General features: G+C 36.3%; 1 protein-coding gene and 1 long non-coding RNA gene across 2 annotated transcripts; one reads left to right on the top strand and one right to left on the bottom strand.

The window, feature by feature from the left end:
- Nucleotides 1-6: 6 nt before the first annotated feature.
- LOC134540225 (uncharacterized) lies at nucleotides 7-1,403 on the bottom strand. The gene is made up of 3 exons (XR_010076426.1): nucleotides 1,217-1,403; nucleotides 583-666; nucleotides 7-153 (listed from the first exon to the last, which is right to left on the bottom strand). It is a non-coding gene; the product is annotated as an uncharacterized LOC134540225 (long non-coding RNA).
- A 226-nt stretch (nucleotides 1,404-1,629) lies between these two features.
- Nucleotides 1,630-20,781, top strand: LOC134540378 (small ribosomal subunit protein mS29). The gene is made up of 9 exons (XM_063383064.1): nucleotides 1,630-1,870; nucleotides 7,044-7,201; nucleotides 8,059-8,272; nucleotides 10,294-10,386; nucleotides 11,159-11,295; nucleotides 12,954-13,114; nucleotides 16,427-16,568; nucleotides 17,978-18,070; nucleotides 19,569-20,781. Exons 1-9 carry the CDS (start codon nucleotides 1,855-1,857, stop codon nucleotides 19,767-19,769), a joined length of 1,215 nt encoding a protein of 404 aa, XP_063239134.1. The 5' UTR covers nucleotides 1,630-1,854; the 3' UTR covers nucleotides 19,770-20,781.
- The last annotated feature ends 1,394 nt before the right edge of the window (nucleotides 20,782-22,175 follow it).

The following is a 22,175-nucleotide window of genomic DNA, read 5'->3' as shown; positions in this document are numbered from 1 at the left end:
GAACTCTTCGAGCGTCCTGCTGTCCCCGTGACTGATGACGGCCTCGCACTCGTCCCAAGGCGTGTCGTCGTCACCCCTCGACTCGCACTGCATGGCGTGCAGTGCACGTAAAGTCTGCGTGCTCAGCGATCCATTGAGGTGGGCGTGCAGCTCCTGAAACATAGTCGACGCCACACTGAAAGCCACGAAAACAATCAATAGCAAAGTCTGATAACCCCATACTGTAAATTAACAGGTGTATTCAGGACAGCAACTTATAAGCTCTAATTGTTCATTCATTTTTTTTTTTTTTCCACTTCTAATACCTGCAGGATTTGCTATCTCAGTAAACGATTTGACTCTTTCCACTATCATATTTCTATTCTGTAATTTATTAATTCTTATTTTGACGTAGATTCTTGATAAGTTTTGAAAAATCTGCTGTTTTATTTTGGGATTTAAAAATTATTTTATACAGGGTAAATGACATATAAGGAAACTTTTGTGACACAGGTATTCCTATAAATGCAGAGGAAGTCAAAAAGCTTAGCAATGAATAGGTTTTATTATTATCATTATTATTATTATTATTCCCAAAATTACCAGTTTCGGCAATTGCTTGCAGAAAGTCTCCAAAACATTCTGCATGGGTGAAGATTATCACAGTAATTGGTGTGTGACGATAGTCTGAAACACATCCAAGCAAACCACAAGTCTACGTATGTCTAACATTTTGGTACAAGAAACTTGATATATCTAAATAATGCTATTTTTTTTTTTGAAAATATAACTGATTAGTTATCTATATGTTGTAAGATTTAATCGAAAGGCAAATCCACTACAAATCCACAGGTTCACTATTAATTTATCTTTAAAAATTTTAAAAACAAATAATGGTAAAGTGCATTCAAACATTCTGTTTGTGTATATAACCTTAATTTTATAGTAAATTATACAAAATAGAAAACACATATTGTAGCTAAACCAGATTTTTTAAAAAATCATTATAGCATATAGACGTGTTTTAGCTGTTGCCTCAAAGCCCAGACACAATCATTATGATCAATATATTTACCCGGATTTACAAAAAAAAATTAGTTTTTTTTTTTAATTGGTTAAATAGTTATTGGCTTTCGCCCACAACCAGCCACTATTTTTTTTAATAGATGCCTATTATTATATTAATGATTATCATATCAATCAAATATTTGTACTTAATTTAATACCCATGCCTTACTCGGGATTCGATCACAGAACCCCCTCGCACTGCAAATAGGCCGGTTGTGCATCCGACAACGCCACGGATTTCGGCAGACAATAATTTAATACAACGGCGTGACATATGACATGTGAGATGCCGAGATGCGTGGTTTTTCTTCGGAGAAGTTAGACAAATATAATAGTAAGTTTGTCGCCGACTCTCATGTTCCTTGGGCATAGTCAAGTAGATAAATGTTCCCTTTGTGAGGCGAGCGGGTGATCTGCAAACTAGCCAGCGTTAGTAGTACTAGAGCCCAGTCTTACCATAGATTTATAAGGAGTTAAGCTTTAAACTTGGGGTAGATTAAGGATTTTTAATTTATTAAGGAATTTTGATTGGTTTAATGAATAACAATAACTTGTAATTTTCCGGAATTGTCAGTTAAAAGTTGGAGTTTTTAGAATGTAGTTCCCAAACAAAATGGGATCTCCCCATAAGAAATTTTTTTTTTTAATATAACGCTTTAAAGATTGTTTGGACAATTAGTAGATGGCAGAAAAGTCGCACGTTTTTAATTTGGGTAAATGGAAATGCATTACCAGTCTTTCTCTTATGAAGTCTTTGCTGTAGGTCTAAAGTAAACACTAAATTTTAAAGCATGGGTGTGAAATAAAATGGTGATCAATTGCTGTAAGTTAACCTGATTAATCAATGATTGTAATATATTGTTATGTTATTTAAATGATTCATGCAATGGAGAATTTTGTTAAATGCAGTTTTTTGGACATACGCTTTTGCAGTTTTGTACTGTTTTGTCATGGAAAAAAATTTTTTTTGGGGGTGGGGGGGGGGGGGGGAAATTTGAAACAAAAAATTTACAGGTGTCGGGCAAACGGAACCAACGATGAAACCAAAAAAGGGTAAATATGTATTGTACGGATTAGCGCCAAAAAAAATCGTACAAATATGAAATAACTTTCATTATATGCTCTTTTACGTCCCTCTTTTCAAAACCGCCTGCGGAGATTAAAAATTCCAATTACTTTTGGGAGATATCGCCGTTCTTATTTTGCAATACAAGCCCTATGTAATCATTCAACAGACGCCATTTTATATTTTGCCGGTGTGCGCGGTGAATGCCTAAATAACAGAAATTTTCCATTAGGTAAGGTTAGTTACATGAATAAATACTTCAAAATAAACGGAAATTAAAAATAATATCAATTAATTTTACTTGTATAGTTTAAGTATTTATATGTAACTGACCTGACCTAACAAAACGGGACAAAGGTAGTTTAGGTCAGGTCAGCTACAGTATAAATACTTTGAAACTGAACGGACATTAAAAATAATAAAAATTAATTTTAATGGTAGTTTAGTTTTAAAGTATTTATAATGTAGCTGACCTGACCTAACAAACCGGGGAAAAAAGGATGAACAGTAGGAACTCACGTAATTTTCTTTTTACGTGATGTAGTCGTTCAACTACGTCGCGAAAAAAAAAAAAATCATACTTGTAAACAAGCAACAATGGTGAACGCGGGAATCCTACGATTCACTCATCCTTCTGGACATACCCGAATACTCACGTTGGCAAGCCTTCTTTCAACAGACGAGAGGCTAACGCCCGATCGTTGCATCTTCGGTTTTTTTTTTGTTTATTGTAAATAAATATGCAACTCATGAAAACTAATGGTCAATTAGGTTATGTTAGCTACATTATAAATACTTCAAAACATTGTGGATGGTTGATTTGGTTAGGCTAGCTACATTAAAAATACTGTGAAATCATGTAAACGGTTTTCCTAGCGCTGGATAGCTACATATTAAAAAGTTATTTGCTAAGCAACCATAAAATGATTTTACAGTTTTTTTAATGTAGCTATACTTACCTAATATAACCAACCATCCACATTGTTTTAAAGTATTTTTAATTACATTCTTGCTAATTTTAAGAAAAGAAGGCTTGCCAACGTGAGTATCTCGGGTATGTGCAGAAGGATGTGTGAATCGTAGGCTTCCCCGCTGAGGGCCGCATCAGTGCACATCATGAAAATTAAAAAATTCCATATCTCCTAAAGTATTTGGAATTTCTGATCTCCGCCGGGTTTAATGAAAAGAGGAAGTTAAAGAGCACAGAATAAAGGTATTTTCGGATTTAAATTTTTTTTTTAAATCGCCAAAAAATGAATATTAAAAAATTCGATATCTCCAAAAGTAATTGGAATTTTTTATCTCCGCAGGCAGTTCTGAAAAGAGGACGTAAAAGAGCATATAATGAAAGTTATTTCATATTTGTACGATTTTTTTTGGCGCTAATCCGTACAATACATATTTACCCAAAAAAGTATTATGGACCATACAACGACATCACAATAAATCATTGAAGTAACTCTGACAAACACAGTGGGCTAACAAAAGTCTGGGACATATTAAATGCAAGCAGACAACGAACCTGGGCAACAAAGCAAACATATAAATACAACGATGAAGTTAAACAAGCATTATGGACAACACAACGACTATAGCACTGACGAACACACAAGGTTTTCAATGGACAACAGTGTAAAACTGCAATGGCATATGTCCAAAAAACTGCATTTTATATATATATATATATAGACACACACACACACATATACATACAACGTTCACAGCTTTTTTGTCATTAGACAATACAAATATAATATAGATCAATTAAATGTACAATGTATTTAAGTTACTTAATTGGATAAGGATTAATGCTGTATTGCTTAAAATTGTTTCGTAAATAAGCCATTTCTCGTAAAAAGTAAAGGATTATTGTGGGTTAGGGGTCGTCCATTAATCACGTGATGTTTTTTTAGCAAATTTTTAACCCCCCCTCCCCCCTAGTGATTTGTGGTGAGGTTTCAGACAAAAAAACACCCCCCCCCCCCCCCCCCCCCACCCACCATAAATCACGTGTATTTTTTGGTACAAAAATATTTTTTAAAAATTTCGGAATATTATCTTTAAATATAGGTATAATCTAATTTAATTCTGGAAAATTAAGCACAGTGATAAAAATGTCCAGACACACATTTAGGTTGCAGGTTTATTCTCACTGGCATAAAAATAATAAAGGAAAGGCTTATATGTGATTTACGCATGTATTCGGCGCCAAAATCACAGTCTTACTGGCGACTGGCAAGCCGAGCCGGGTGGGTTTCATGTTGCGGCGGGCGGGGATATTGTTGCCTGGCTACGGCGAGTCAAGGTCACGCATCGCTTTTCGGTTTAGTAGAAATGGGGCGAAAAAGAAAATGCACGTGATATCTCTCTACACCCCCCCTTCCCCCTTGTGATATTTCGTGATTTCCTCCCCCCCCCCCCCCCCCCCCCCCACCCCCCCCCCCTTTGTCGAGCCTCACGTGATTAATGGACGATCCCTTATCAGTAAGAGATAGACATATACCATCGTGGACCTTTTTGTAGACCTTTTTAAGGTGTACAATACTGTAGTAAATTATTTTGATCTATCTCGTAGGGTTCAGCCAGCGTTTGCAAAGTAAGCGGGAAAAAATGTGTTTATTTACGACATCACATTAGAAACCTCTAAAATTATCAGTGTTTCTCTACTATATTATGCATTTATTATACATAGTAACGTTCCTCTTGAATCACTCTATCTATAAAAAAAAGGCATTAAATTTAAAGATCTAAGCATACATAGGAACAGACAGACAGCGGGAAGCGACTTTATTTTATAATATGTAGTGATGACGTAAAAAAAAGAAATTATCATGTATGATACATTAATGACAATACCTTTTTTTTACCTCAGGTTGTGGCTATCACATGTAACAATTCTGTGCTTCGCACAATCATACTGCTAAAAGAAATCCCTATCAAGGGTTGATGCTTGAGTTTGAATGCACAGTAGGAACCCACGTATTTTTTTTATTTTATTTGCGTTCCACTGTGTTACAAAATACAAATACAATACATACACGTACTTGTACATCCATAACCACAGTTTAAATTTTCTACGGTAAAGCACAATGGCGGTGGTCACATCACTGCTCACTTTTCTTAATGTAAACTAAAAACAGTAATTTGTCAAAAACAGAAGAAATTTCGAAACACTGTTTTCAAAATAAATAAATGAACGTCTTTAGTGTTCAAAAAAACATTTTTTGGAATTTTATTATTTAATTTACGGAAAAGCAGTGACAAAAGAAAATTAAACTGAAAACAAGTTTCGGGTATGCCATATTCCCTAAGGATTTATTGAGAACCACAGGATCAATTTGCAGCTAGTATCAATAAAACAGTAGTATGTCTGTCAGCAACAGGATCAGGGTATTGTCTTGTATAAAACAGTCTTTGCATGGCAACGGCTAAGTTACTGCACACGCTACCTAATGTAACCTATAAACATTTATTTCTCAGAAACCGGTAGGTATTTTGAAGTGCTATTTTCAGGTTTAACCGAGGGATGTCTGTAATGTTCAAAATTACAATGTTTGTAATTTTTAAATTGTATTATGGAAAAGCCATGGCCCTTACAATTACTTTTTCTTTAAAAAACGTTTCTGTAGGCTAGTTCGTTTTCTCTCTTTTTTTTAGCTTCTCGCTGTCTACCTCATGTCAAAATATTCCCCGCCCTCCCATCCCACTCAGTATTTTGTACATCGTAACTAGCCTCTCTGCTCTCCTTTTAACTTTCTGATTTTCCCAATTCATTGGCCGTTTTGGGTTAGTGGTATACATACCCTTTTTCTCACATTAAATTAGTAAATTAATTTTTGTAGGTGCTCCTTCAAAATAAAAATTTTAAAAATTTATGAAAACTGTGATTTTGTGTAGTTTCATACATAGTGATGGTTACTTTATGGTGTCTTTGTGGAATTTCAAAGAATTTCCAGTTCTAATTTACTCTCGAGCTCTGCTGTGTATGAAGTTCACTCTGCCGACGCATACTCCAGTGTGGGGCGCACAGTGGCTGCACACTGCTTTCTCCTTCTCAGTGCCCCGCCCAGCATACCTCATGGCCTGCCTGCTCGTCTCCACTTGCCCCCTCCCCGCCTCCCAGGTGTCCTTGGAGAACCGAGGGGTTTGAACTTTTAGCCCCTCCTCTCCAGCGTTTGATCCTCTTATTCACTGTTTGAATCGACTGAATTACTTGCAGTTAGGCTTCCACCTGCTGCCTAGCAGTCATCTCCCGTACTTTACTCTCGTGTTGAAGTTTAGCACATTTTATATTTACAGTTAACTATTTTAAGTGTTTCCTTGGGGCATAGTATCGGAAAGTATGCCTACTGTTTCCTTATGCAGCCCACAGCAAATCACATTGTTTCGCTTGTCACAGGCATTCCTCCAAAGGGTCTTACTATTAAAAAATTTGAGGGAGAGACCTTATATTCATATACCGAAACCTTATAGTGATATAAACAAATCATAGTGTGAATAAGGGAAGTTTTTCTGAGAAACAAAATTTGGAAAAAATTATATTCAGATTTTACTATACCTGTTTACTGTCTACCCACAGCATATTATCCCTTATTTATATTTAGTTAATCATACCACTGGAAGAAAAGAGGCTAAAATGCAGAAAATATCAGACAGTTGTACCTACCCTCCTGTTTGCTCCGCTTGCAATTAAGGTAACATAGTGACACAGATTTGCGATTACAAATGGGTGGGGGGGGGGGGGGGGGGGCATTGTCTCACTTTACAGGTGTGCTTCTGTTGAACAAATAATATGCTCATTAGTGGCTCCCAAAAAAACCACAAATTTAAAAAAAAAAAATTTTCTCCTCACTTCATAGCTAATTATGTACTTACCATGAAAAGAGATATTATTGTTTTCAATACTTTTTGCTGTTGTAACATGTTTCAGTGTCGTCTGCACGTGTTGTAAGGATATTGTCCAGATGTACGGCTGGAAGAACTGTTCTGTTTTCACCTGAGCGCAACACACAACTGGATGTCAGCGCTGATAGCAGGCCCGCTTCAAATCCTGGGCCGCAAGATTTCCGCACCTTTGAAAGCAATCCGGTTAGTGTGGAATTTGTTATTGTTTGGTTGCATGTGAAAAGTCTGATGTATGATGCTGGAAACTGGCATGGTTTATTCTAATTTTTTTTTTCTTGAGCATACATAGCTTAATGTGAAGCATTAATTCAAATTTAAAAATAGAATATAAGGCTTGGGCTTATTTGTGGACATAAAATATGTCTAACTGTTATGACATGTAGGTATTAATTTAAGAGAAATTTCTTCCAGAATTATTTTAAGTGTAAAGGTCGCCATAGTTTTCTTTATTTGAAAACATAGTTGTACTGAAGAAAAGCACTACCGCTAATTTTTTGCAATCTATTTTTGCCCTTCTTGTAGACATTTCTATTATTTTGAGTCATTTTAGTGGCAACTGTGAAGGTCTGTTCACAAAAGTCAAAAAAGTCCCAAAATAAATAGTTAATGGTGCTGAAGATCAGGAAAATAATTGCCATTAGCATTTTGCTATCTTTCTTTTTTGTTTACTTAATGCCTCACAAATTATTTATGATTAGTTGGAGACTTTTCACTTTATCATGTGGAAATTATCTCAAACATTTTAGCTTTCCAACACCGAAAAATATTGGCATCTTCCTGCAAATAGTATTTTAATCTATTTTGTGTTTTGATTTTGCTCTTGTATACAAGAAAAGTGACCCTATGATATAAAAATAGTTGTTAGATAATTTTACTTAAAGGTCCTGATCACCTCGTATTTGTAGACACCCTGAGAAGTTTGTGAACGTGAAGAAAATTAGCCTGTGACGCTTGCAAAATGAATCATGCTAGTACGCATGCTTGTTTCCTTGCAAGAGTGGACTAATTTTGTGAGTGTGGGGTGTAACTTATCCTAACAGGTGAACCACACAACGGAGCATGCCGCTCGGTTTTACGTAGTTCCGCCCGAGGTGAGACTCAAGGTGTTCCAGTATGGAGGGCTCCCGAAGATCTTTGAGAAGCAGCTGAAAACGTTTGGCGAGCCGTCCATAATGGTTCGCAATCCCGCCTTGGAAGTCCTGCACTACCTGAGGACTGCAGCCTACTCCAAGCCAGCGGTCAGATACGTCCTCTGTATCCTTTTTTATTTCATAACTTTCATGCGTTGCTATGGCTCTTTCAGTTTTTTTTTTTTTGTAATTTGTGTGAAGTAGGTACACACATACAAAGCATCTCTCTCTATCTCTCTATATGTGTCCCTTTATAAATCATACTATATTTATATGTATACACACACCTCCATGTCACACACTCTATATCTGTGTTTCTATCTCAATCTGTCTTCCTATCGATATCTCGCTATATCTATATATCCCTCACTATCTCGTTATATATATATCTGTACATATCTCTCTATCTCTCTATGTCTATATCTTCATATCTATATCTTTACAAAACAGAAGACAAACATAAAAACATATATACATATAACCTATCTATATTTCTATCTGTCTTTTTTAACCTTTCACAGGTGTGACATATAAAAAATGTGCGTATTCTAATGCAAAGTGCAAAAATTTCACAAAACTTTAGGGTGTATTTAAGATTTTGAACAAATGAACATTTAAATTTTTATTTACATAGATGTTTGTAGGTGCCATCCAGGGAGAGTGAAAGAGATACTTAGGCCCAAAGAACATACTTGTCCCCGGGAGTGATATCATGAGGGACGTGAAGTTTGCAGATGTGCGAGTAAATGTACATCTTCTTATGAACTTCCAGGTTAACACACCTTGCCATTCTGGAAAGTATTTTGCTAGGCTGTATTTGACTGAACACTTATAGCATTTAAAACATTCGTTAAATTTTTACTTTTTATTTTAGCTGTGCTAACATCATATGAAAAAAAATTAATATTTTACTTGTTTTACAAGGAAGTTTCAACTAATTAATGCATATATACTGATCGTAACTTATGAGACAAAGGTATAAACTTTAGTAGCCATAAATTCATGTTTTTGTAATTTAAGCTCAAACATTTTGGTTGGATTTTGTTTATTGCAAAGTAAATGTTAATAATTAGTGATGGGCCAAATCACAATTTTCTCGAATCTGAATCTAAAATTCAAATCTCAAAATGCACTTTGAATGTACCCCTCGAATCCAAAAATATATATTTCAAAAATCAAAAATAAAACAATGTACAAGAAATAAAAATGTTAACTATGGTGTTAAAATATTCAACACTTTAGTGTTGTTTCACTAACTAAGTTCCCAAAATCAATACATATTTTAATTGAGGAATGGTAGCAGGATAGGTATGAAGAAAAAAATTGACTGATTAAATTTAGAGGTTATCATAATTTAATTTTTTAATTAACTTTATTCCCTCCAATATTTTCTTCAGATCTTTTTCCTTGAATATTGAATCCTTCGAATACTAAGGATTTGATGGTATGTATATCCTTATTAATAATCTGTTTAGCTGGCTAATATCATTTAAAGATATCAAAAATCATCTGTAGCAGGACTGCTGTGTTCACCTCTCAGTTCGTCACTTTTCACTGTCTTATTGAAATCGGTCATTGCGTAAAATTAGGTCTACGTTATTGCACCCATGATTTCCCCAGTGTTCAGTGAATAACCTCTCCATGTTTCATGTCCCAAAGTGGAAATTATTAACATGCTGAGACTTCATGCTGGACAGACAAGATTGAAACATCACACTAAGTGATGTGGTGTCAGCTAAACTTTATCATCCGTATTGTGTAGGATTATTTGTTATCAGGGGTGTAGCCATGGGGGGGGGAGTTAGGGGTTCAAACCCCCCCTTAGCACCAAATCTTTAATTAATTTCTTATTCATCACTCAAACAAATTCATATTAAAATTAATAAAATTTTTACTATTACAATATTAAAATTTAAGAACCGAAAACTGCTAAAATAGCACTATTTTACACCTTAAAATCCAAATTTTCCCGGGTGAGGACCCCTATATCCCCCGCTTTAATACAGGGGGGCCGCGTTTCTTAACACCCCCCATACACAAATCCTGGCTACGCCACTGTTTGTTCTGCTGCCAGGGGTGCATACTTCTGCATCTTGAAGACTGGTAGACGTGCAGTTCTGATATCAGCCTTGACCTACTTCGCAGATGGTAAAGATGGCTGTGGGAAGAGTGTATCCTTGGCTCACATACTGAACTACGGGTCGGTGTCTGGTTTTCTGCTGGTGCACGTTCCGTGGGGTACGTGATTCCACACACCAGTCTCTGCGTGTGTTTCTCCGTGCAGCAAGTTTGCAAATAAATTAATATATATTAAAACGCTGACGTTCAAGATGTGATTAGTGCTAGTTTTATTGCTCACATTGTAACATAGTGTACATCAAAACTTCCGAATAATAATACTCACTGAAATAATAAAAATTCCTGCTGTTGAAAAAATTTGTAAATCAGTAATTGTTATGTGTATGTTGCTGTCAACGTTAAGTAAAAAAAAGGGGGTTGTCTGTAAAATCGGTATACGGACGATAATTTTACGTGATAACGTCATAAGAAAACATTGATGAAAAATTGCATACTTTTTTAATTTTCAAATATTATTTACAGTTTTTACAAATTTCATTTAAATAATTTGTTTAAATATAATCACGAACAATTAGTTAAAAAGTCCGCTTTAACCTGTTTGATATTATAGAAGATTTTCTCGCACGGTGGTTGGCCGGTTCTTGCACGCTCGGCTCAGGCGGAACGTGACGATTTTTCGTGCGTGCAGCCGGCGTTCATCGATTTCTAAGACATTATCACGTCAAAAAATTTGAAATCAGTAATCATTATATGTAAAAGTAAATTTTGATGTAAGCTGGAGGATGGGTTGTAATAATATAACAAACAAAAATAGGATGTACTTTTATTCTTATTTTAGGAAGTTAAAATTTATAATAACTATACTGTTTTTGCGTAGATACGTGCAGTGGTTAAACTGGTTTTTTTTTTTTTTTTTTTTTTTTTTTTGCAGCCAGAAACTGGATGCGTTATCCTAAAGAAGTTGCCACGTCCTCTTCTAACAAGGGTTGCGTTGACCTGCCCCTTGATGCTGCGACGTGGCTTGTTCACTTCAAGTCTCAAAATGTAGCACTTTTGAACGCCTTGGATGTAAGTCCTACCTTAAAGTTTTGACCTTCAGATTTAAAAAAAAAAAAAATGTTTATAATCAATTCAAATAGAAAGGTACAATATTTACCATAAGTTCCAACGGAGGATGAGTAGGCACAAGATTGTGTTTCTACGAACGCGAGAGACCAGAGCGCGATGCGCGCCAGGTTTGGAGTGGGCTGGCGGCAACGCTCTGCCACTGACGTCACGCGCCGTCCATTGACGTTTGGCGTGCCACGCGTGCCTGGCCGGATTACAAGGGTCCTCGCTACCCACCCCCTTCCGCACTGTCCAACCTCGGGCTATTGTCACCTTTTAGCCGGGATTACGGAGGCCGCCGCCGCCGGGATGACGTGACATGTCACAGCCGCTCTCGTTCTTTCGAGAAGGATGCCATGGGTATATAAGCGGTGACGCTAGCCTCCGCGAGAGTTCCAAGCGAGTTCCGAGGGTTCGGAGAGCTTTGTGAGAAGGGGAGAGAGTCCTCCCTCGGGAACAGCTTTTTTTTTTAACAGGTAGTTCATTGCTGTGGAAACACGTTTATGCTTATTTAATAAACTTAATTGTAAGTAGTTCACAAAAGTTTCACTAGGTACTTATTTACGCGAGTTTGCCATGTTTGTACTGGCAAGTCATTAGTTATTTAAAATTCTCTGAGGTTGAACAATTCATCATTTTTGGCTTGGTTTTAATTTTTTTGATTTGTAGCGAAATTTCCACACAAAACAAAAAAAAGGTGAATCTTTGGTTACATACAGTGTAGATAATGTGGAACGTGAGATTCGTTACTCAGTATAAGGATATTGTTTGGGTATTAGTAATTGTGGTTTTGTTAGCATTTGAACAGTTACTTCGATGAAATTTCATGTTTTTGTCATTAGAGTAAAAAAAAAATACTAAAAAAGTCAAGGATATTGGAGAAGGAATCTACAGTGGTCTATTGTATGGAGCAGTCTCGCCATATGAGTAATTCAAGGAAACAACGGAAACCAAATTCAAGATCGAACCTGGGTCGTATTGAATGAGAGTCCACGTGAAAGTCCACGATCATCTACAAACTGAAATGCCCAAACATAACTCGTCAGCAATTCCATATTTGCTCTTGGTCTTATCCTTGGCACAGTTGTTTCAAATATTGCTTATCTATACATAAACCTAAGCCATCTTGATGCTGCACTGGAATATTCCTCTTCATCAAATATGTTATGAACTCTTTTTAAGCTTTTCCAGCTTGCATTTGACTTGATGGGCTAACCCCCTTCCAAGCACTCTTGTTTGAACCAAACGTAAATAGTTTCATCCTTTTATCTGAAATCACAAGATGGGGTTTACTTTTCTATTATAATTTACACACTTGCAATGGAATTTTTTAACTAAGTCAAGCACTATATTTATTCTTTGGAAATTTTTAAAAGAACAATTGTGCTGCTGCTGTTATGTTGTCTAGTGTTTGTGTGTCTTTGGTAACTGTTAGTCACTCTGGGTTCCCAAGACTCAACTAGTCTTTTTATTGATGAACATGTACTGGAGAAAGTACATCACGAGAGTTTATAAAAGCTGTTTAGTTAAATAATTGCTAGGTGAAATTTTTTTTTTATATCTTTGTAACTATAATTTTTTTGTGGTTTTAAAATTACGTTTTGTCGTGTTTTTGACAGCTCAGGGTTTCGAAGTCTTACACGTGGACGAAACGAGAAGAAACACCTGTGGGTGCTCCCCTGGTCGATCTGATCGAGTTTGGGATCAATCGTGTGAAGTACGCCTGCGATGTCGTGTTGGCGCTGCTGCAAGAGATCAAGTTGCATTCGACCGAGGGCAGGTACGCCAGGTTACACCATAGACGACAGTGAAATCACCCCTCTACACTTCTAAGGTCAATCTGCATGACGTTACAGTATAACCTTTTTAATAAAAACCCTGTTATTAAAAAAACTCTCATTGACACAAAGTGTTTATAGAGTACCTAGCAATTACATTAGGGTTACAGTGCTAAGTAATTTGCTTAATACAAAAATGGGTATGTAATACAAAGTTTTTGTTCCAAAGGTAAACCATTACATGTAGTTAAGGATGGTTAGTACAAATATCCCAGAATAATTTATTTATATATTGTTTTCAATAGATCTGATTATTAATATTAGTTGTTAGTCTGCATAGGATGTCATTTTCTGTTTAAAGTACATAAGGTGGCTAATGGATGGCTGTGGCATTGAGGAACTCTTAGGTCTATGTAATCTAGAATTTATTTGCAACTATGTAATTATTGAATTAAAACAATTTTTAACAAAAGTGAGTCCAAGTAGATTCTATGATCCGAGGGAGAAGCTAAAATCCACACTGGAAATTTTTATCAGAAATCAAATTATCTTTTTTTTTTAATGTTTTCAATTTTTCCCTTATCAGATTCAATTATACCATTCCAAACTATTGAACAGTATTCAAGTTTTTATCTAATTAGAGCTAAGTATAGTGAAAGAATGGAGCCTGCTGAAGTAGCATTAAAAGTTATGTACAGTAAAACCTTTTTGTTACGACCCCATTTATTGGGACCACCTCTCCATTACAACCCGATTTCAAGGAACCATGAAAAAATTGCCGAAAATCGGACAGAAAATAAGTTTCTTGTGGTGAGCAGCGTGTTACTGCGTTTCTCTTGCCAAGTGCTGTACTGCCGTAGGCAGCGCATATCTAAAAATAGATACCACTTCCTGTCGACCGCTGTCAGCGCTTAACAACCCCCATTCCACGTCCCTTTGCCCGCAGGGTGCAGATAAAGGTTTTTGTGGCAACGTGTTTATAGTCGGCCGCTCGCTCGCCCTTGCTCACCCTCTCCCCGTACCGTGCGCTGCTGCAGATCTCGGATGCTGCTTGTACTTGTTAACAATCACGTTATCTGCTTCATTTTAGCGAGAGTAAAAATACCTATATTAAAACTGTCAGCAAATTGATAAAAGCTTTGTGTGTCCGCAAAACAGGGCACAACACTGGCCCGCCAGTTGTTTTCATTCAAAACGTGGCTAAAGAACTTGCATGGATCAGGCTGAAAACATCCGGCAATATGTGTAGGTTATAAGGAATATTGTTATGAATTGAGATGTTATGTTTTTCGAGTAGATATACACAGCAACAGATTGGATGCACGCCCGCCTCGACTTGTTTTAACTGCCGCAGCGATGTTCATTTTGACAGCTCAAGCAATTATCTTTTCCCGTGGGTTGATAGAAAAAGGTCGCTTCTCCCAGCAAAAAAAAAAGCTATGCCACTTATTCCCCACGCAGGAAACACACTGGCTGCCCTCTGTTTCCCCCGCATTTATCTTCTAACATTCCACGTCTCGCGTCTCGCGCGAGCAATAACGCAGCGACCACGCATTGGGCCATTTTATGCTTTGTTTGGTGACAGCAGCTTGATTTTATTCAGTATATTCCTTTTCATAGGACCCTTGCTATTAAAATACATTTATATTTAAGTTTGAAAGCTTGTAAATTCCTTGCCAGAGATGACTGAACTCGAACTTGGTGTGAAAAATGACATATTTTGACATACTTTTTTTTTTTTGGCGTGTTTTGGTGGGGAGAGAGGGGTCCGAAAATATTTACAACGATCTTACCCTTCCCTCATAATAGCCCAATTTTACGGGAGAAGGGAGGGTGAAATGAGCATTTTCTCACTGAAGGTTTTTCAAAGGAGAGCGAAGTTGGGGTGTTATAAGGGAGGACACTATGTAGATGGTTTGTGTGTCTGGGAGGGATGAGCTAGCCTTGAAGAATGTGAACGAGGGGAGGGAGGGGTGAGCTTATGCGTCATGAAGCCACTGCCGCCAGCCAGCCGGATGAGCTTCGTGTGCGCCCACTCGCGTTGCAGAACCTACCGCTGCCATATTTTTAAAGGAGATGTCCCATTATTTTTTTGTTATTCTTACATGAACATTATTGGAAGTATTAAAGCCGACACAAAAATACGCTGTGTGTTAAAATTAACAGATTTTAATGATCTTTCATTTCGTTTTTTTTTTTTTTTTAATTTTTTTCTGATTTTCACATTTCGGTCAAAATGTCCAATTTTTTGACGGTTCCCGAGAATGTATTCGTAAAATCACTGCTTCGTTAAATCCGGGGCTCGTGACATCGGGGTTATTGTATTTAACTACGGCAAGCAGAAAACATACATGTAAACTAACCAGTAAAAATATACTGTCTTTTGACATATTTTCTTTAGAGGTGGCCTGTAGGGCGACGGTCTTGTCATGAAGGTTGAAGTGGGTTTAAAGCAAAGCCGTCTAGCATTGTGACAGCATCCTGCTATTGTACGGCCTGTTTCTTAGCGAGTAGCGGTTTGGTGGTGGGGGTTGAAATCAACTGAAAATTTAGGAAAACATCTATCCGACCCCCCCCCCCCTCTATTACGACCCTATTTCTGGGAACCGTGAGGGGTCGTTTCAGAGAAGTTTGACTGTATTTGATAAAGGCTAGCGTTCTTTTGTAACTCGAGATAAGTGTCTACATGTTGATGAAAAAAAGAATTTTGAGTCTGCAATGATGCCGAAATCTTTTATTGAAGTACATTCTGGTATGATAGTATTGTCCAGTAAGAATTCATGATTAATAGGTATATATTTCCTAGTGAAGCTTATTATTTTAGTTTTTTCTTTATTAAGTGTAACTATATTTTTAGTTGCACCAATTATTAATTTCATTAATATTGGTTTGTAAACGTAGGCAATTATTTGGAAGAGAAGTTATTTTTCTACGCATTTCAAAATCATCTGCAAAAAGAGCACTAATAAATTTATTCAGTGCCAGTGAGATATCATTAATGAAAACATTAAAATGGAACTGTTAATTTAAAAAAAAAATAATACAGATGCCATTGCTTTGGTTTAGTTTAGGTTGGTGAAAAAAAGCTCAGAAATTACATCTTCTCCCAAAATATTAGTATATCTTTTCATAGGTAGTTTATAAATCTATACACAGGTTGATATGGTACATTTTTGGTACCAAAATTTTTTTTTGCAGGAGTGCAAGTATGCTAAAAAACAAAAGGATAAATAAAAAAAATAATTCAAAGGGTTACAAGTTAAGGCTTTCTTCAAAAATTAAAGCCAATAGGTTCATGCGCATAACTGTTTCAGGTGTAAAACACTAGTGGTGATTGATGGTTTCAATGCATTCTTCAACCCAGACATCCGCATGAAAACGGAGGATAAAGTGAAAGTAAAGCCTTCCATGGTGACACTAGCCCAGGGGTTTTTGGAGATCACGAAGAATGATTGGGTGAGTTAAAGCATTTGAGCAGATTCTGTCTTGTCACGAGCCTGTGTGGATTGCAAACCTTCCCCTCAAAGTAACATCCTAATTCATTTAACAGAGGGTGAATCAAAACAGCGCTAATCAGATTAGCTTTTTTTTTCTCCATAAGAGTGCATGCTAATCAAAATAGTTGGTTTCCTATTTCAATCAAGACAACAATTGCAAAATTTAATTTTCTTTTTCTTTTTTCAGAAACTAGACCATAATGTTAAATAGCTTAACTCCATTGCGCAAACATAATAAACAAAATAAAATAATTCACTGTAATAAAGGGTCAGCTATGGTTCTTACGATTTGTTACATTGTTAATTCAAGTAGTAGATGAAAACTAGCACTATGTTGAATGTATGACCACACTGTACACCATACAACCCAGAGAGCCTGCAATCTGGTCGAGGTACATCCGACCCCTCCTAACTGTCCAGGCTAGTACTATTTTGCCGCTCATCGTGTCCTCACCATGTGCCCCAGGCCAGTAGAGGGGCAATCAACATGGGTCTACCCACACTACTAAGCATCCAGTCACTTATTTCAGAAAACCTCTTAATGGGTATGCCATAATGCACCATCACCCTAAGTCAAACGAATTGTGAGGCTTCCTTCATAAAAAAAATTCAACAAATTATGTTTTTTTTTTTTAACTTCTACCACCCAAAGAAAAATAAGTGACAAACAGAGAAAATAATTATTCACAGTAGTTATTAATTAGTTATTTTTTTATTTGTAACATGCCACACCAACAGCACAAGGCTCCAACGGTTATTTTAGAATAACTTGATATGATGTAACCAGTATTTCCCCCTCCCCCTTTCCCTCTAGTAAGATTTAAAATCCCTAACCCGTTAGTATGTGAAATAATCCAGTAGCCTGCATATCATTGAATAGTACAGTGAAAGGTCTTTAGTCCGGATCGTATTGAATCACTGCCATGCTGGATTAGTAATTTTGTCAGATTTTATAGTGTCAGTGAGTTTAAACGGGAATACCTGAGAAAAATTAACATGCAGTACAATTCTATGGAAATAAGTTGTAACAAGCTGCTCTGCAGTGTGTTGGTGGTTTTAAAAAAAAATCCATATGGAAATGTACACGTGAGATGTTAAATTAACCCTCTAGGAAACACTGTACTGAAATGAAAAGACTGAAGCTAACTAAAAACATTTGCAGCACAGATGGCACTCAAGATTAACAGCCAAAATCCACCGAACGCGAGCATCTCAATTGGTGCAGGATCACGGAATGTTCCAAACAATAGATTGCTAGATTAAAGACCTTTCACAATGCCTGTCATTTATATTTATCAGAATGTAGTAGAATTTCAAAATGAAAAAAAAAAAAAATACACAAATAAATGATATGTGTGTGTGTTTCAGTGTAACGGTGCAGTAGTGTTGAGTATTGACCGTCAAGTGGGCCCAGCTGACAAGAAGGAATCAGAGTTGCCGTTCTACAATCTAGGAAAGCAGGTTAGTTGCATTTAAGGAGGGGTACTTCCTGCCATTTTGGATCTTCAGATTTTTTTCCTTGCATAGCTTTTTTAAATAATTTTTGGCATGACAAGGTGTAAATAAAATTCTTCTAAGCTTATTTTGTATTCTATTACAATTTGGATATCTACTAATGCTCTAGTCTGTAACCACTGGGATGAAGTACGCAGTGGTTTAACGAAACTATAACTGTCGTAATATTTTACCAATTAATGAATGTTTACTTCAACAAGCCCCTAAAGAAAGTTATTCGCAGTGGCAAGTATAAATTTAATACCAAAAAGTGAGCGAGTTTTTCAGTACTTGCTATCGATGTGTAACATCTAACCTATTGTATCACAGTATATTAACACAACATGTAATTTAATACAACACTTACAAAATTATTGACTTTATATTATATAAAATGCATTATTATTTAACAACGTATGTATAACGTGTTATAAAAGCCACATGACAATGTGTCGTGCTGTTCAGACTGCTGTTAGCAGAACAAATGGTAAAACAGCTATATCTTCTTTCCTTTCTTCCTTTTCTCTCTCCCTTTTCAAATGCGCTGTTAATGTTTGCATTCACTGACACGCTGCAGAACAAGCACCAACTGTAGAAAACGCCAAAAAATTGTTTGGTACGCACTGCTCCCTTCTTCCTGTTACACATTTCTGTCGCATCCATGAAATTACTCCCACCAACTGCCATATTCAGATAGCTAAGATGTTAACAAATAAAAAAAACACTACACTACTATAAATACCAAGGACACACTAAAGTGCAAAGTTTAGCTCCTTACTTGGGCACAGGCTATAAATAGTCTTAATTATGGGGGGTGTTATAAATATATTTACTATCACACATTGTTGCTCTATATAAAACCATCAATATTAATATTACACAATTACTGTACAAATATATAGCTCGAACATATCACAAATATTACTAAAACCTTTAAGTACTCTTACTCTTATCTTCTAAAGTTTTAGATTTAGGGGAAAAAATTGAAAAATTTCCCCTTTTTTTAAAACTGAACTATATTTCTGTTTAACAAGATGGCACTATTGGTCATTAAAAATAAGTTCTTATATCACCTTTTCACTGGAGTAATTCATAGATATTCATGACTGTACTTACCCTTTTTGCCTCTGGGTACACTTTAGAGGAGTTATTTTAAAATGGCTGTAACATTTTAACTATTACTTTTAGGGAAAAACTGTAGAAATGTTTAATCTATGTAAAAGTTAACTAAAATTCTGTTTAACAAGATGGTACTATTGATTTTCAAAATAAAAAAAACTGAATGACAAGTGCTTCTCCCACATTCTTATTCCTTGACTTACTTCACATTCATGAAATTACTCCCACCAAATGCCACATACAGAAAGCCAAGATGTTACCAAAAACATTTATTGTTAGCAGACACAAAAGCTAGTCTCACATGTTCCAGGAAACAATAACTACAAATGTTCTGATATGTTTCCAGGGGTTTGAGCACCTGGATCCTTTCATCCCGATCCGAGTCGTGGAATACAATGAAAAAGAAATAGAAAGCTGTCTGCAGTACTACATTGAGCGGCGCTGGCTTCAGCACGAGAGCGGCCGGACCGAAGCGGGCCGTAAAGAGCTGGAGTTCCTGAGCGGCAGAAACCCGCTTCGCCTCATGACGCTGTGTTCTCCGCTGTGATGTTGCTCGCTAGTGCACTGCGCTGTTTGAAATAGCATTAGCGATGGTATTGCTTCAAAGTACGAAGTGAAAACAAATGTACTGAAATTACAGGGACAGCAGAGAGAATGGGCTTTCTGCAACTTTTTTTCTGAGCACTTAACTAATGGTTCTCTAGCTTTTTGCCTGTCTCGAGCAAATTCTAAAAATGTTTGATTACAAAAATGCAACATATTGATTTACTCAAATATATTTTAGAAACTTGCTGGAATAAAAAAGAAATACTAAAGTAATTTCAGTCATTTGTAATTTTGCAGATTCTATGCGCTATCATATGATATAGATGTATAAAATTAATTTTTAAGTTATACCCAGCAGGGCTATGATCTTGAATGATGTCAAATTGTCTTTTAGCCAGGCCTGAAACGACACATCTTGATAGCCATATTTCAACCAACCAAACCTTTTGGTGTAAATTACACAGCTAAATATTCAATTTTGTTTTGTTGACAGCTTTATAAACAAAATTTTATAGTTGACAACTGGTTTCTCACATACAAGTATTTACTAATTAACTATTTAAGCAATTGTATTATAAAAAAAATTACCAATTTTATTAGAATTCTGTACTTACTACAATATTATAGATCCTTTTGTGGTAGTTACTTTGTCATTACATCAGACAATCAAAGGCTTCTAGTGCAAGTAAAGTACCTGTTTCACTGTTGTGAATTACTGAGACCCAAAACTGTTTGTTAGTTGAAGAAAAAAAAAAAATGTTTATTTCACAGATTGTGTTTGTAATGTATACCAATGCATGTTAATGAAACGTTTAAATTGATCAAGATTGTAAAACATTTACATTTTATAAAACCAGGTTACAATACTGGTCCTGTGATCTCCAAAATGATTGTCCAATGTTTTCAGAATTTAATCCAGGCAAATGTTTGTATGGTCATTTACACAGTATCCCTATGTTGTTAGTCATGTGTTTCCATTTATCTACAAAATATAAAACTGGAAGAAAACTTAAGCAATTGTAATTTAACTCCACTGATGGTGCCCACACAAATCTGTAATCAAATTTAGCTGACTTATTACTAACTAAAATTGTGCAGTTTCGTGGCTGATTTTTTTTATTTTTACTATTTACCTTATTTGCCATTTTTTGAAACAGTGAAGCATGTGGTTGGCCTCAAATTATTTATGTTTATTTGTACTCAATTTTTTTTTTTTTTTTGCATTTGTAATTTTTATTTTAGTTATTTATTGGATCTGCCTACCGCAATTGTGTTTCGGTACTAGTTTTGTAGCTCTAGGTACGTTGTGTTGGTACTCATGCTTACAGTGAGTGCTGCATGGTTGTTTTGTTCCATGGCCGCTGTGAGAACTGCTCAGCACGGCGAGTGTAGCAGCGACTCGGCAGCCGTCGTGGCCTGGCTTTTGGTTATGAGCTGACGACTACTAACTGCTACCTGATGCGGCATGGTCAGCTGCACCACCCGAGCGAGACAGCCTACTTCACTGCAGTCAGGAGTGGACGACCTAAAACGATATGGTCTGGAACTGGGGCCGTTATCTGGTGGCTTCGTGAGACAGTTTAAGCAGCACAATAATAACTGTATTTGTTACTTGCTGGCAATTATTTTTGTATTGAAGGGCAGAACTGCTTAAATATTCAGTATTATACTATTAAACTGGATACCTAGAACTTTTGCTTCAAGCATAATGAATTTGTAGTTCTGAGTCTTGATTCACTAAACAGCAAATACTCCGTTACATTTATTTGTGCTCACGGCAGGCTAGTAGCGTTGGTTAAATTACAGCTTGTTCCACGCAGCATGGCGTTTATCGTTAAATCCACTTCTAGTGAGACACTTTATTTTGGACCTGTAATGTACCTTATTCATCCGTATGGTTCATGGCAGATACTAAAAGTATTTGGATGTTTAAGGTTTTGGAAAAACACTTTTTATCAAAATTTGCGTTTCCAAAACCTTAAACATCCAAATACTTTTAGTATCTGCCATGAACCATACGGATGAATAAGGTACATTACAGGTCCAAAATAAAGTGTCTCACTAGAAGTGGATTTAACGATAAACGCCATGCTGCGTGGAACAAGCTGTAATTTAACCAACGCTACTAGCCTGCCGTGAGCACAAATAAATGTAACGGAGTATTTGCTGTTTAGTGAATCAAGACTCAGAACTACAAATTCATTATGCTTGAAGCAAAAGTTCTAGGTATCCAGTTTAATAGTATAATACTGAATATTTAAGCAGTTCTGCCCTTCAATACAAAAATAATTGCCAGCAAGTAACAAATACAGTTATTATTGTGCTGCTTAAACTGTCTCACGAAGCCACCAGATAACGGCCCCAGTTCCAGACCATATCGTTTTAGGTCGTCCATCTTACTTGTTTG

This window comes from Bacillus rossius, chromosome 16 (genome assembly GCF_032445375.1).
Source record: "Bacillus rossius redtenbacheri isolate Brsri chromosome 16, Brsri_v3, whole genome shotgun sequence".
Classification (NCBI taxonomy): Eukaryota; Metazoa; Arthropoda; class Insecta; order Phasmatodea; family Bacillidae; genus Bacillus; species Bacillus rossius.
This window is presented reverse-complemented; position numbering and strand designations above follow the sequence as displayed.